At 46.4% G+C, this 15894-nt stretch overlaps 1 protein-coding gene across 9 annotated transcripts; it reads left to right on the top strand.

Moving 5' to 3' along the window:
- The first annotated feature begins 11904 nt into the window (after positions 1-11904).
- Positions 11905-14220, top strand: LOC140711220 (tubulin beta-8 chain-like). 9 transcript variants are annotated; one of them, XM_073014141.1, is made up of 5 exons: positions 11920-11976; positions 12231-12339; positions 12417-12527; positions 13015-13040; positions 13113-14220. In XM_073014141.1, the coding sequence occupies exons 1-5, from the start codon at positions 11920-11922 to the stop codon at positions 14076-14078; spliced, it is 1269 nt and encodes a 422-aa protein (XP_072870242.1). In that variant the 3' UTR covers positions 14079-14220. The 9 variants fall into 9 exon arrangements, with proteins under 9 accessions (XP_072870250.1, XP_072870242.1, XP_072870251.1 ...); XM_073014150.1 differs by having other exon boundaries at positions 13015-13106; positions 13713-14220; XM_073014147.1 differs by having other exon boundaries at positions 13015-13131; positions 13468-14220.
- The last annotated feature ends 1674 nt before the right edge of the window (positions 14221-15894 follow it).

Genomic DNA, 15894 nt, shown 5'->3' with positions numbered 1-15894 from the left:
TGTGGGAATTTACCAAAGAAATAAAAGTTCTCAACAATTAAAAATGTAAAACACTGGCTGGGCGCAGTGGCTCACGCCTGTAATCCCAGCACTTTGGGAGGCCGAGGTGGGTGGATCACGAGGTCAGGAGATCGAGACCATCCTGGCTAACACGGTGAACCCTCGTCTCTACTAAAAATACAAAAGATTAGCCGGGCGTGGTGGCGGCGCCTGTAGTGCCAGCTACTCAGGAGGCTGAGGCAGGAGAATGGCGTGAATCCAGGAGGCGGAGCTTGCAGTGAGCCGAGATTGCTCCACTGCACTCTAGCCTGGGCGACAGAGCCAGACTCCGCCTCAAAAAAAAAAAAAAAAAAAAAGTAAAACACTGATAAAAGAAATGAAAGAGAACACAAAAAAGTGGAAAGATATTTCTATGTTCACAAATTGGAAGAATGAGTATTTTAAAAAATGTCTATGCGATCCAAAGCAATCTATACATTTCATGCCATCTCCATCAAAACAATGACATTCCTCACAGAAATAGAAAAAAAATATGAAATACACACAGAACCATGAAACACCATAATAGTCAAAGTTACGCTGCGTATATAAACCAAAACTGGAGGAATCCCAATACCTGGTCTTAAATTGTACTATCAAGCTATAGTAATTAAAACAGCATGACACTAGAATAAAAACAGACATAAAGACAAATGGAATGAAATAGAGAACTGTTGATGGGTGCAGCACACCAACATGGTACAAGTATACATATGTAGCAAACCTGCACGTTATGCACATGTACCCTAGAACTTAAAGTATAATGAAAAAAAAAAAGATGGGTTAAAAAAATAACATAGTCAATTAATACATATTTTCTGTATGTATAATGTACTATATTCCTACAATAAAATGTTACAAAAGCAAAAAAAAAAAAAAAAAAAAAAAAAAGAAGAAAAAGAAACAAACTCATACAGCTAAACTAAACTTATTTTCAATGAAAGAGTCAAGAACATACAACAAAAAATAAGACAGTTTCTGTAATAAATAGGACTGAGAAAACTGGCAAGCCATAGGCAGAAGAATGAAACTAGAACCCTATTTCTTGCCACATACAAAAATCAAATTAAAATGAATTAAAGACTTAAACCTAACACCTCAAACTATCAAACTTTTACAAGAAAACATTGGGGAAACTCTTTAGGGCATTGGTTTAGGCAAAAATTTCTTAAATAATGCCCCATAAGCACAGACAACCAAAGAAAACATGGACAAATGGAATTAAGCCAGTCAGAAAGCTTTTTTAAAGTGAAGGAAACAATAAACAAAGTGAAGAGAAAACCCACAGAATGGGAGAAAATATTTGTAAATTACCCATCTGAAAATCAATTGATAGCTACATGATGTGGTTAGGCTTAGTATCTTCACCCAAATCTCATATTGAATTGTAATCCCCAGATGTTGAGGGAGAGACCTGGTAGAAGGTGATTGGATCATGGGTGTGGTTCCCCCATGCTGTTCTTCTGATAATGAGTGAGTTCTCATGAGATCTGATGGTTTTATAAGGGTCTCTTCTCCCTGTGCTTCACATACATGCTCTCTCACCTGCTGTCATGGAAGAGGTGCTTGCTTCCCCATCTGCCGTGATTGTGAGTTTCCTGAGGCCTCCCCAGCCATGTGGAACTGTGACTCAATTAAACCTATTTCCTTTATAAATTACCCAGTCTCACCAGGTGCAGTGGCTCATGCCTGTAATCCCAGCGCTTTGGGAGACCGAGGTGGGTGGATCACGAGGTCAGGAGTTCAAGACCAGCCTGGCCAAGATGGTGAAACTTCGTCTCTACTAAAAATACAAAACCTAGCTGGGCATGGTGGTGGGTGCCTGTAATCTCAGCTACTCAAGAAGCTGAGGCAGAGAATTGCTTGAACCCGGGAGGTGGAGGTTGCAGTGAACCGAGATCGTGCCAGTGTACTCCAGCCTGGGTGACAGAGCAAGACTTCGTCTCAATAAATAAATAAATAGATAAATAACCCAGTCTGTTTTTTTATAGCAGTGCAGAAACAGACTAATACACTACAATATATTAAGTTCAAAAATTCTATAGAAGAAAATGTCGTAGCCGGGCACGGTGGCTCATGCCTGTAGTCCCAGCACTTTGGGAGGCCGAGTCGGGTGGATCACAAAGCCAGGAGTTCGAGACCAGCCTGGCCAATATGGTGAAATCCCGTCTCTACTAAAAATACAAAAATTAGCCGGGTGTGGCGGTGGACGCCTGTAGTCCCAGCTACTTGGGAGGCTAAGGCAGGAGAATTGCTTGAACCTGGGAGGCAGAGGTTGCAGTGAGCCGAGATTGGGCCACTGCACTCCAGCCTGGGAGACACAGCAAGACTCTGTCTCAAAAAAAAAAAAAAAAGAAAGAAAGAAAAAAATGTAGTAATCCAATGAAAGAGTGGACAAAAATTTAAATGAACACTTATGAAAAGAAGACATACAAATGGCAACAGGCAAATGAAAAGGTGCTCCACATTACTGATCATCATAGAAATGCAAATCAAACCCAAAATGAGATACCATTTCACCCCAGTTAAGGTGGCTTTTATCCAGAAGTCAGTCAAAAAAAATGTTGCTAATAGCCAAGATTTGGAAGAGACCTAAATGTCCATCAACAGATGACTGGATAGAGAAAATGTGGCATATGTACACAATGGAGTACGATTCAGCTATAAGAAAGAATGAGAGTCTGACATTTGCGGTAACATAAATGGACCTGAAAGTCTGTAGGCTAAGTGAAATAAGTCAGGCACAGAAAGACAAATGTCACATGTTCTCACTTATTTGTGGGTGCTAAAATTCAAAACAATTAGTGTCATAGAGATAGAGAATATAAGGATGGTTACCAGAGGCTGGGAAGGGCAGTGGGGGAACAGGGGATTAGTGGGGATGCTAAATGGGTAAAATAAAATTGTTAGAAAGAATGAATAAGACAGTATTTGATAGCACAACAGGGTGATTATAGTCAAAAACAATTTAATTATACATTTTATAAAAACTAAAATAGGATAATTGGATTGTTTATAACACAAGCTATAAATGCTTGAGGGGATGGATACCCCGTTTTTTATTATGTATTACTCATTGCACACCTGTATCAAAGTATGTCATGTACCCCCATAAATATATACACCAACAATGTACCCACAAAAATAAATTAACAATTAAAATTAAAACCAAAGGGAGGAGAGTATAATGAGGCATGTGTGACCCATGGCTTGAACTAACTTTTCAGGTTAACTTTGGAATGTCCTTATCCAAGAAGAGGGGTCCATTTAGTCAATAGGGGCTTAGAAATTAATTTTTAGTTTATAAGTGGAAAAAAGAAGGATTTTTAATCCTGAGCCACAGCTCTCAGTCAATCAATCCCTGCAGGGAACCCTGTTCTTTACTCTGGGGATAAACACTAGTTTTCTTCTCCACAGAATAACACCACATTTCAAAATGAAGGGAAACATCTTGAAACTAAGAGGTACAGCCTTATTAAATTTGATTTGGTTTCCATTGTAATTAATCACGTGTGTTCCAGAGTCTGTCTTCAGTCTTCTCCTAGTTCAGGCCCATGATCTCAGGCCCATGATAAATTTGCTCAGCTCCTTGCTCAACAGCAAGAAATCAGTTTGAATTATTTAAAAACCTCATTGTGGCTGGGAGCGGTGGCTCAAGCCTGTAATCCCAGCAATTTGGGAGGCCAAGGTGGGCAGATCACTTCTTGTCAGGGGTATGAGACCAGCCTGGCCAACAGAGTGAAACCCCATCTCTACTGAAGACACAAAAATTAGCTGGGTGTGGTGATTCATGCCTGTAATCTCAACTACTTGGGAAGCTGAGGCAGGAGAATCCCTTGAACCCGGGAAGCAGAGGTTTCAGTGAGCCAAGATGGTGTACTGCACTCCAGCCTGGGCAACAGAGCAAGACTCCATCTCAAAATAATAATAAATAAATAAATAAATAAATAAATAAATGAATAAATAAATAAATATAAAAATCTCATTGTGTTTCAAACAAAATTTCTTTTGCATATCAACTTGCATATTACCTATAATCATTTTGTTTATATCCAATCCTGAGAAATCTTTGAGGACTAATTTCACTCTTTTCTGCCATTTTGGTAAACATACCAAATGCCATCAAACAAAATGCACAAAATTCCTAAGAAATACATTTTATCCTTGAGGAGTAGACTTGCGGTGTTAGAGGAACTGATGGCTACCAAGCTTCTAGTTTAATAAACATGACTAGAATACTCTGTCTTAATATGAGTAGCTAGGTACTCACAAGGCATTTAGAAGGATAACACTTATGGTCTGAAAATAGCCACATTTTTTAGCTGGCCACATATTACAATTGCAGAATATTTTTGGCCATACAAGACATCTTCCACCAAGCCTCAAAAACATATAAATGTCTTAGAAGTGCAGCACTTTTTCTTAAAGATAATATTAATGAGCTAGCTTAGGTCAACAGGTTAATGGTCATTGTTAAAACCAATAGCCCCAACTTTAGTGAGTACATCTGCACCTCTCAAGTTTAATTATAGCTCTTTCTCTTTATAGTTACTTATAAGTGGAGACACTAACAAAAGACAATGCATTCCTGCTCTTGTTTTCTGAGGATGTCCAACTCTGTAATGGAGTCATTTCTAATAAACTTGCTTCCTTCACTGTGCTCTCTGACTCACCTCAAATTTTTTCCAGCATAAGATCTAAGAATCCTACTTTGTCATCTGTATCAGGACCCTCTTTTCCAGCAACATCTTTCAGCAACACCATGAAGGGACACCAAGACAAGACCCCCATTCCAAGGAAAACAATCCACACAGAATCAATCGGCTGGCAAGTGGACCATCTTTTGGAGTCGTGAAGCCATTCAGGTGGGCAAGAACGATTATCCACTATTACTTAAGTCAGAGGCCCTAGGGTATAAGGTTAGGGTGAGAGACTCAGCCCAAAGTTAGAGACCTGGGGGTGTCACACTCAGATTAGAGGCCAAACTCACAAGGTTAGGGGCCCTGGGGTATATTGAGAAGAATGGATTTGGCTAAAGAAGATGTTTGCCAAGTTCTCTTTTTGGACTGTCCACCTTGTGCTCTCTGTCCCTCACCTGAGTGCTCTGCATCTTGTCACCTTTCTGCTCACCGCCTCTGTTTTTTAGTAGCCTGGAGGCTGCCCCAGGAAAGAGGCCCCAAACAGTTTAGCTTTTACTTTCCTCAAGGATCCTCTGACTTTTAGCTGATTGCTTATTTAATTTGCCACTGGTCCAAGTGACACTGAAAAAAAGAGATGTCTTGGAATCTAGTATTTTTGTACCTTAATTATCAGAAATGATCAGCAGTAACCTCTGCATCATTATGACTAGGAGTTGAAATGTGGCATTTCACAGCCCTACATGATGGGATCAGATCTGCCTGTTTAGTGACAGCCTCTTTTGTGACAACTCCCTGTAAACAGCCTCAAGATGGAGAATATGAGACTTTCTCTTAACAGTTTTCTCTCATTTCTTAACCATAAGGTCATCTTTGGTGAGCTGGCATAGGGCAGCTGGACCCTACTTTCTAAACCCAGCATGTCACTTTTTTCCTGAAAGAGTTTTGTCGTAGCAGTGTGAAAATGGACGAATACATCACAACGTACAAGTTACAGCCTTCCCATTCCCCCCCCCCCTTTTCTTGCAGCTTAATTTGTTTTATAGAAGAGAAACTAAGAAACTAAATGGGAGGAAATACTTTACATACAGGCTTCTCTGATACTTGGTCAAGATAAAAAGTTAAAATGGGCTTCTATATGTTTGATGGAGGAAAAGACAAAATAAGGATGGCACATAATTGATTACCCTTCTAATGCAAGTGCCTCTTAATATTAGGCTTTTCTTAGCTGGGGCTGAACTCTCCCCTGCCAGTCCGAGCACCCCATAAGAACACAGACTCCTTCCAGTTCTGGTGAGGTGTGCAACATGTTATTAATTTCTTCTAGTTTTCCAGAGTTATCTAGTGTCCGGGCATCATCTTCTCCCTGCCCTTAGAGTCCTGTCTTACATACATACCCCACTCTCAAAACATCCGAGCTTCACCAGAACAACATGCAGTGGGGCCTCTTATCAGCTGGCAAAGTTGAATGTTTGCCCTCTCTGGGAAGTGACAGATGATAATAGGGACACTATATAGGTATATGGACCCTTTTCTATATCTGAATTAGCCATATGCAAGGAAAAACTAAAACAGCTTTCAGAGGTTCCAGGAAAATTCATAGACAAATTTGAAAGGCTAACCTTGATGTATGATCTGACCAGGCAAGATTTGCATATATTTGTGTTTACCTGTTGCGTGGTAGAAAAGCAGTGTATTATGGGAGTGGCTAGAGCACCTGCTAACAGGGTGGCAGCCTGCAACCAGGGACATGACACCTATCAAGTAGGAGGCACAGCAGTGCCTGACTAGGACCCCAAAGAGAACTAGAATCTAGAAAAGAGAAATGAATTGGGAAGAAAGTGGGATATATAGAGAAAAAATTATGATCATTTGACTCCTTGAAGGAATCAAAAAAAGTGTGATAAAGCTTTTTGATTTTTACAAAGTCTGGAAAATTACTCAGGGAAAAGATGAAAACCTAGCCTTATTACAAGTGTGGATAATTTAGACTTTGAGGGAATACACTAACACTGACCCTGACTCCAAGAAGGGACAGGCATTGCTAGGAGTTTATTTTATAGCCCAGTCTGCTTCTGATATCTGCAGGAAGCCGCCAAAAGCAGCCTTAGCCTTCCAGACTCCCGTGGATCAGATTTTAGACTTGGATTCTGCAGTTTTCCATCACAGGAATAGGGCAGAGAAAACATAAAGCAAATCTCCCAAGAGGCCCAGCTTCTAGCTGCAGCCTTTTGCTCTCCACGACTTCAGAGGCAGCCCTTTAACCCCTGGCCCTCGCAGAGGAAGTGAGAAGGTAAAAGTCCCAGTCCGTGCCTCTGGGCCACTGTGCCTTGGATATCAACCAATGTGCCTTCTGTAAGAAGGTCGGCCACTGCCGAAGGAAATGCACTGTGCTTCCAAGGGAGCCATCATCAGAGCCCAGCAGACTCAAAAGTGGTAGGGCCTGATGCTTCCTACCTCCGCTCCCACTGGACTATTAGCTATCGAGAGATGGAGGAGCCTCAGGTGACTCTTGAAGTGGCAGGTAGGAGCATTAACTTCTTATTAGGTGTGGGAGCAGATGACTCTGTCCTGATTCAATACAAGGGGCTTCTGTCTTCTCATGATGGCCAAGCCCAAAAACACTGCTTTTCACATCTTCTAAGTTGCCTTCCAGGGGCTCTGGGTTTCTCATCTGCCTTTTTAGTACTGTCTGAATGCCTGACCTCTTACTGGGGAGAGGTTTATTGACTCAGACCAAGTGATGGTCACCCTCACAGATCATAAAGCATAGAAAGTGTTACTTTTGTTCCTGACCCCTCAGGGGAAAAAAAAGTTAAGAATGAGCTGTCACATTTACCACCTGAGGTGTTGTCTCAAGTAAATCTTGAGGTTTGGGCCACACAGGCTCTGGGAAACGCACTAAACCCCTCCCCTATTCAAATCCAACTTGAGCCTCGTGCTCCTCGCCCTCAAGGATTTATTTTTTATGTCTCAAAAATAAATAAACCATCAGATCCCATGAGGCTTATTCACTGTCACAAGAACAGCATGGGAAAGACCCATCCCCCGATTCGATTACCTCCCACTGGGTCCCTCCCATGATATATGGGAATTATGGGAGCTACAATTCAAGATAAGATTTGACTGTGGACACAGCCAAAGCACATCACAGGTTATGAAACAAATTTATTTAGGAGGCCAGACTTGAGAGAGATGAATCCCTTGACCATCCCAAGGAAGAGTGGTTAACAGAGGCAAGTTGTTTTATGCATCAGGGAAACAGGAGGGCTAGATATGCTGTTATTAGTCAGTCGATTACAAGAGAATCGAGGCACAAGCCTTGCTGGCCTCTACCTCAGCTCAGAAAGCCGAGTTAATTGAACTTTCTAGGCCCCTGCAGTTGGGAAAGGATTTGAAAGTTAAATACTTTACCTTTAACTCCTCGACAATACATTTTAGGGCGAGAAGCATGAGGGGAAATTCAACCCCTTATTGCCAAATTCTTGCCTATGAGTTATGAAGGCTGTGAGAGTCTCCTTACAATACTCACACGTCACCAGATGAAAAGCCTAATGGCATGAGTTACAATACTCACACATTACCAGCTTCCAAATTCTTGCCGTGTGAGTTACTAAGGCCGTGAGAGTCTCCTTACAATACTCGCATGTTACCAGATGAAAAGCTTAATGGCAAGTACAGATTTGTCAGAAACCTTAGAGCATTAATAAATGCAGTTGTCTCCATACACCTCATTGTCCCCAATACTTACCAAGTCCCAGGGGATGCAAGCTGGTTTACACTTTTAAATCTGAAAAACACATTTTTCTGCCTCTCAATGCGTCCAGATTCATAATATGTTTGCCTTTGAATGACTCATCCAGATACGCATTCAGCCTCAAAACTAACCTGGACAGTCATCTCTGAAGGGTTCTGGGATAGCCCCCACTTATTTGAAAATACTCTAGCTAAGGACTTAAGAAATCTACAGTTGGAAAGAGACACAATTATTAGTATGTAGGTGACTTGTTCATTGCTAGCCCAACTAAATAAGACTCACATTATAGTACTATTAAGTTGGTAAATTTCCTGGGAACTTGCAGATACAGGGTATGACCATACAGGGCTCGGATTTTGACTCAAAGACTTAAATATTTGGAACCTACCTTAACCTCTAGAACTGATCAACATCCCTAGAAGATAAAAAAGTTATTTTAGTCATCCAAGGATCCCAGTCCAACAAATGACTGTGGGCTTTTTTAGGAGATGTCTGGGTACTGCTGCTTATGGGTGCCCAGATTTGGACATGTAACCAAGCCTTTATATGATACAAAAAAGGGAAAGATTTAGAGCTCCTAGAATGTAACTCTCAAGGAGAAATTGTGCTCTGTTGTAGCCATGGGAGTCCCCAAGTTGGAAGAACCATTTCTTCTTTATATGGCCAAAAAGCAAGGCATAGGCCTTGAGTAATCTTGTCCCAAAACTGGGGGACATTCCAAGGCCAGTAGCCTAACTTTCTAAGCAGATAGATGAGGTGGTGGCCTTGAGGTCTTAGAGCTATTGCTGCTACCACTTTTCTAGTAGGCAAAGCTAATAAACTAACATTAGAACAGCACCTACAGGTTTTTGACCCCACAACAAGGGATGGTGGTCCTAGAAGCTAAAGGGCACCCGTGGATAATAGAAGAATATTTATGAAAGCATCAGGCCTTATTGCTAGACACTCCAGACATAACACTTAAAGCCTGCCAAACCATAAACGCAGCTACTTACCTGCCAGAGTTCACAGGTGCTCCCAGCCTTCCTGGCATACAGGTTGTATTAGTCTGTTCTCATGCTGCTAATAAAGACATATCTGAGGCTGGGTAATTTATAAAGAAAAGAGGTTTAGTTGACTCACAGTTGCACATGGTCGGGGAGGCCTCACACTCATGGCAGAAGGCAAATGAGGAGCAAAGTCACATCTCTTACACAGCAGCAGGGAAAAGAGCTTGTGTAGGGAAACTCCCCTTTATAAAACCATCAGCTGTAATCCTAGCACGTTGGGAGGCCAAGGCAGTGGATGACCTGAGATGAGGAGATCGAGGCCAGCCTGGCCAACATGGTGAAACCCCGTCTATACTAAAAGTACAAAAATTAGACAGGCATGATGGTGGGCGCCTGTAATCCCAGCTACTCGGGAGGCTGAGATAGGAGAATCGCTTGAACCCAGGAGTCAGAGGTTGCAGTGAGCCGAGATCATGCTACTGCACTCCAGCCTGAGCAATGGAACAAGACTATGCCTCAAAAATAAATAAATAAATAAACCTCCAATCTCATGAGGCTTTTTCACTGTCACGAGAACAGCATAGGAAAGACCCATCCCCCGATTCGATTACCTCCCACTGGGTCCCTCCCACGATGTATGGGAATGATGGGAGCTACAATTCAAGATAAGATTCGACTGGGGACACAGCCAAAGCATGTCACAGGTTATGAAACAAATTTATTCTAGCAGGCCAGACTTAAGAGAGATGAATCCCTTGACCATCCCAAAGAAGAGTGGTTAACAGATGCAAGTTGTTTTATGCATCAGGAAAACAGGAGGGCTAGATATACCATTATTAGTCAGCACAAGAGAATCAAGGCACAAGCCTTGCTGGTCTGTACCTCAGCTCAAAAAGGTGAGTTAATTGAACTTACCAGGCCCCTGCAGTTGGGAAAGGATTTAAAAGTTAACATTTACACTGATTCCAAGTGTGATTTTTCAGTGCTTCATGCTTATGCTGCAGTTTGGAATGGGCAGGGACTCCTGACCCCAAGGGCTTTTCCATACAACAGCATTCAGATTTCGAGCTTGTTAGAATGCTGCTTTGCTGCCAGAAATGACTATAATTAATTGCAGAGGACATCAAAAGAGAGACTGACCATGTAAAAGGAAATGCCCTTGTAGATGCCACAGCCAAGGCCCTGCACTGAGAGGGCCAATGAAGCTTATGGGCGTGCTGGTCAGCATGCATAGAACTGGGCCAGAATACTCTGAAGAACAAAAATGGGCCAGGGATTGCATTTCAGTCCAGGGCCCCTCTGGCTGGCTGAAGGATGGTAATAAATTACTAATGCCAAGTACCAATCATAGGAATATAATTCAGCACTTTCCTGATTCTTTTCACCCTAGAAGAGATTATTTGTTTCTGTTAATGTCTCATTTGTTTATGGGGTAAATCTTTTCAAGACACTAAAACAGGTGTCTCAGCACCGAGAGCTCTGTGCCTGACATGACCCAAACGGCCAGCAATTTTCTCCTTCTCCAGTTAAACCTGTTCAAAATGAGGAACCTATCCAGGTGAGAACTGGAAACTCTAATTTACTCAGCTGCCTTTCTGCAGGAGATTCAAATATTTGCTAATGCTCACTGATAACTTTGCTGGTTAGATCGAGGCATTCCCCACCCCATCTGAAAAATGTTTACCAGAAGAAATAACTCCTCAGTTTGGGTCATCTAAAAGCCTGCAAAGTGACAAGGGCTCATCTTTCACAGCAGGTGTATCCCAACACCTATCCTCAGCTTGAAGAATCCAATATGACCTTCACTCTGCGTGGAGACCGTGGTCCTCTGGAAAGGTGAAAGGGCTGATCCCACTCTAAAGAAGACTCAGCTAAATCAGAGGCCTGACTATGTCTAACACCCATAACTTACTGTGGGTTTGAACTGCTCCAAAGTCAAACTTATAATGAAGTCCTGACTATCTCTAACACCCATAGCTTACTGCAGGTTTGAACTGCTCCAAAGTCAAACTTATAATGAAGTCCTGTTAACATAGGGAAGGCCTTTCCTAACCACAGATCTCCTAATAGATGAAAAGACTCATCAATTACAAAAATATGTCATCCATCTAGGGCAGGTACAAGGCACTCTGAGTATGGAAACTAGAGTCCTCCCCTCCCACATGGGAGGAAAATTCAGTTTCGGGTCAGCTAGGGATTTAGTCTTAGTAAAGACGTGGAAGGAAGTTCTCCAGCTGACCAGCTTTCCCCAGCGTGGAAGGGACCACAGCAGGGACACCTGAGCTCCCCAACAGACGTTCAACGCCAAGGGATTCACAGGTGGGTACACCTGTGTGCAAGTAAAGCTGTTGCTTATTCTGGGAGCCCGATGCGAGGCTGGGGGAGGTGGGCGCGGGGCTATTTCAGCGTTGGCAGAGGGCGGGCTGGGTCACTGCGCGTCTGCTCCTCCTCCTCCTCCGCCTCGCGTCTCTCCTGCTGCCCTGATCCCGCCCTAGCCATGCGGGAGATCGTGCTCACGCAGGCCGGGAAGTGCGGGAACCAGATCGGCGCCAAGGTTGGCAGCGGGGCCTCTGAGGGCCCAGCTCGGGCCTGCGGGTGGCCAGGGAAGGTGTTGGCAGTGGTGGGGGCGGGGACGGGGGCGGGTCCCTGCCGGGGACGCGGTGGGACTGGGCGGCTGGTGAGGAGGCCGGGGTGGACCCAGGGACACGGCGGCCTAGGGATGGGGGTGCGGATGAGGGTGGGGGTGGGAGAGGAGCTGGGGCACCCCCGTGACTGGCCCTGGCCTGTCCGGCCCCTCCCGTCTCGCAGTTCTGGGAGGTGATCTCGGACGAACACGCCATCGACTCCGCGGGTACCTACCACGGGGACAGCCGCCTGCAGCTGGAGCGCATCGACGTGTACTACAAGGAGGCCTGCGGTGAGACCCCCGTCCTTCCCCATCGCCCTCCTGGGAACGCGGTCCTCCCTTCGCTCATGCCCTCCCGCCCCTCTCAGGTGGCAGGTACGTGCCCCGCGCTGTGCTGATGGATCTGGAGCCGGGCACCCTGGACTCTGTGCGCTCGGGGCCCTTCGGGCAGATCTTCAGGCCGGACAACTTCATCTTCGGTGAGCTGTGGGGGAGGACTGGGGTGCGGCTTCTTAGCCAGGGCCACTCAAAATCTAGGCGTGCCCCAAGGTCATGGCCGTGGGAACCGTGGATCCAGAGCCCCTGAACACCCTCTTATCCTCCCAGTCGCTCCATCTGCCTCCTAAACGGGCTTTGGGAGGAAGGCCCAGGTGTCTCCTCAAGGTGAAGAGCTACTGATGTCAACTCCCTGCAGGGAGCTGAGCTGGGACCGTAGCTACTGCCTTCCCAGAAAATGGGCAGGAGCCACCTGCAGGGAGGTCTGTCAGCCTGTCTCAGGCTTGACTCCTGACTTAATTTCTAACAGGGAGGCTGCTGTCCTGTAACTCTGGGGGAGGGGTTTCATTTGCTCCACCTGTAGGGAGAACGGTGCGCTCACCTCACATGACACTTGGCCCTTTTTGCATTATGGTGACCACTAATGACCATATACCTGGCCATCGAGTGACTGGCTGTACTGTCTTACAGGTCAGAGTGGGGCCGGAAACAACTGGGCCAAGGGGCACTACACGGAAGGTGCGGAGCTGATGGAGTCAGTGATGGACGTTGTCAGAAAGGAGGCTGAGAGCTGTGACTGCCTGCAGGGTTTCCAGCTGACCCACTCCCTGGGTGGGGGGACGGGGTCTGGGATGGATACCCTTCTGCTCAGTAAGATCCGGGAGGAGTACCCAGACAGGATCATAAACACATTCAGCATCCTGCCCTCGCCCAAGGTGTCAGACACGGTGGTGGAGCCCTACAACGCCACCCTCTCCGTCCACCAGCTCATAGAAAATGCAGACGAGACCTTCTGTATAGACAACGAAGCGTTATACGACATCTGTTCCAGGACCCTGAAACTGCCCACGCCCACCTACAGTGACCTGAACCACCTGGTGTCTGCCACCATGAGCGGGGTCACCACGTGCCTGCGCTTCCCAGGCCAGCTGAATGCTGACCTGCGGAAGCTGGCCGTGAACATGGTCCCGTTTCCCCGGCTGCACTTCTTCATGCCCGGCTTTGCCCCCCTGACCAGCCAGGGCAGCCAGCAGTACCGGGCCCTGACGGTGGCTGAGCTTACACAGCAGATGTTTGACGCCAGGAATATGATGGCCGCGTGTGACCCTCGTCATGGCCGCTACCTAACGGTGGCTGCCATTTTCAGGGGTCGCATGCCCATGAGGGAGGTGGATGAACAAATGTTCAACATTCAAAATAAGAACAGCAGCTACTTCGCTGACTGGCTCCCCCACAACGTCAAAACAGCCGTCTGTGACATCCCACCCCGGGGGCTAAAAATGTCAGCCACCTTCATTGGGAACAACACGGCCATCCAGGAGCTCTTCAAGCGTGTCTCAGAGCAGTTTACAGCAATGTTCCGGCGCAAGGCCTTCCTCCATTGGTATACGGGCGAGGGGATGGATGAGATGGAATTTACGGAGGCGGAGAGCAACATGAATGACCTGGTTTCTGAGTATCAACAGTATCAGGATGCCACAGCTGAGGAGGAGGAGTTTGAGGAATATGCTGAGGAGGAGGAGGAGGAGGCCTAGAACTTTCCTTTTCTAGGAAAAGGGGGGAAGCAGTGTGGATTCTTTACTGTGTTCTGACTGCCATGTGTCACTACGCACTTGTTTGTGTCTTCACCTCTCCTCCTGCATTTTAAAGCATTTTTATAGTATACGATTTTGCCGAATAAAGTATTCTCATAGCATCTGGCTTCACCTCCAACTTCTATCTGTGGGCCCCCTCCGGCTACGGCTGCCAGGTGTGCACGGTTGTCCTGCAAGGCTGAAGCTGTCTGGGTTTGTCGAGTGCCCAGGAACAAGCATTCCAGTGGCTCCAGGAGGGGTGGGCATGGGCTGTGGACATGGCAGGCAGGCTTCACATGAACTTGGGGATGCCCTGGGCCTTGGGCGGCTACGTGGTGGAAAACCTGTTCTGAAGGCAAGCCTTGGCTTATCTCATGTTCCAGACTTCTAGGGGACCAGCTTGCCCTGTTTCTTGAACCCTAAAAGTGGTCAGTGACCCTGGTGGGCAATGTCCCCAAAGTCCCATCTCAGGGTAGGAATGTGGTCAGGCAGCTGGCTCTGAACCAGCAATGAAGGGTGGGCAAGTAGGACCCCAGCCACTCCATCACCATGACGGCCTGGGTGTGTTTGTGTGGCCTCATTCTCTTGAGGGTGGGCATGGGATATCTGGCAGGGACTAGTGGGCAGAAATCAAGCCCAGTGTATACTCACATGCAGTGACCCCTATGTAGAAGGGGATTAGGTCCTGGGGGCCATAGATAGCAGTTGCTGGGCCTGTGTGCTCGGGGCAGTCTCTCCAGAGGCACAGATGGGGTTTCTGAACAGGACCTGGGGAGACGGGCAGGTGCTCACAATGCTGCTTCCCCCAACTGGCAGCCAGTGAGAAAAACGCCCGAGTGGAGGTCTCACCTGCCCCAGTCTGGAGGGCTGATGCTCTCTGGAAAGGTGACTAATGTGTACTGTCTGCTGTCTCCCTGTCCCCCACTCCAAAACTTCAGGGCAAAAATAACCCAAGATTGTCAGGATGAGACTGGTGACAGTGGCACCTTTGGGAATAGGCCCTTTAGCCTGGGAGAGTCTCCTCCCCAGGCTTCTTGGGGAGCCTGGACTTCAAAGCCTGCTTTGGGGAAGCTGTCAAATAAGAGATGTGTGTGTGATCTGGTTGCCGGGCAGCATGCACGGTGGTTTTCTACCTGGCTCTTGTAGAACTTGTCCACGGCTTGTGTGATGGTCTCTTGGTAATTCCCACCCCCACCCCCATCACACAGATAAGATGAAGCCAGCATAGCCTGGGGGTGGGCCGATGTATAGGTTCTACCCCAGGTCCCCTGGGCATACCCACCTGCCTTCGACGTGTCGGGGAAACAGGTGAGGCCCCTTTTTGTTCTCTGAATGTTGGCAATGGTCTATTGCAGCCAAATGGGAACAGGCAGGCAGGAGAGTGCCTCATCTTGAAAGAAGTGGCTCCTGGAAGCAGCTGGGAGGGGGCAGATGTCCCCCATACTCCCCCCAACCTGTCCTTGGAGCAGGAAAAGGGGCCTCTGTGACAGACCTGCTCAGTGGCTCTCACTCTGAGGGGTGTCCTTGCCCAACCCAGGTGTGCACCCATCTGAGATGGCCTTGCATGGACCTGGTTGGGAAGGTTCAGTTGCAGCAACCACTGGAACCTGCCTACACCTAGTGTCTCCACTCATGCTTGGGGCTAGATGTTCCTCCCTCCTGTAGTGGTACAGCCAGAGTGGCAGAGGGGGCAAGTCACTGCTGCAGTTCCCACCTGGGTCTGAGTGGGAGTCAGCCTGGGTGCCCATGTATTTCCCAATTACCTGGTTCCATCTGG

Source organism: Chlorocebus sabaeus, unplaced genomic scaffold (genome assembly GCF_047675955.1).
Source record: "Chlorocebus sabaeus isolate Y175 unplaced genomic scaffold, mChlSab1.0.hap1 unalloc_scaffold_299, whole genome shotgun sequence".
Taxonomy (NCBI): domain Eukaryota; kingdom Metazoa; phylum Chordata; class Mammalia; order Primates; family Cercopithecidae; genus Chlorocebus; species Chlorocebus sabaeus.
Note: the sequence above shows the minus strand (reverse complement) of the source record. Positions and strands in the feature narration are given on the sequence as shown.

Coding starts and splice junctions, on each gene's coding strand:
- LOC140711220 (XM_073014149.1), top strand. CDS start 11,920: ATGCGGGAGATCGTGCTCACGCAGGCCGGGAAGTGCGGGAACCAGATC. Junction 11,977..12,230: donor GGAACCAGATCGGCGCCAAG/GTTGGCAGCGGG, acceptor CCCGTCTCGCAG/TTCTGGGAGGTGATCTCGGA. Junction 12,528..13,014: donor GCCGGACAACTTCATCTTCG/GTGAGCTGTGGG, acceptor ACTGTCTTACAG/GTCAGAGTGGGGCCGGAAAC.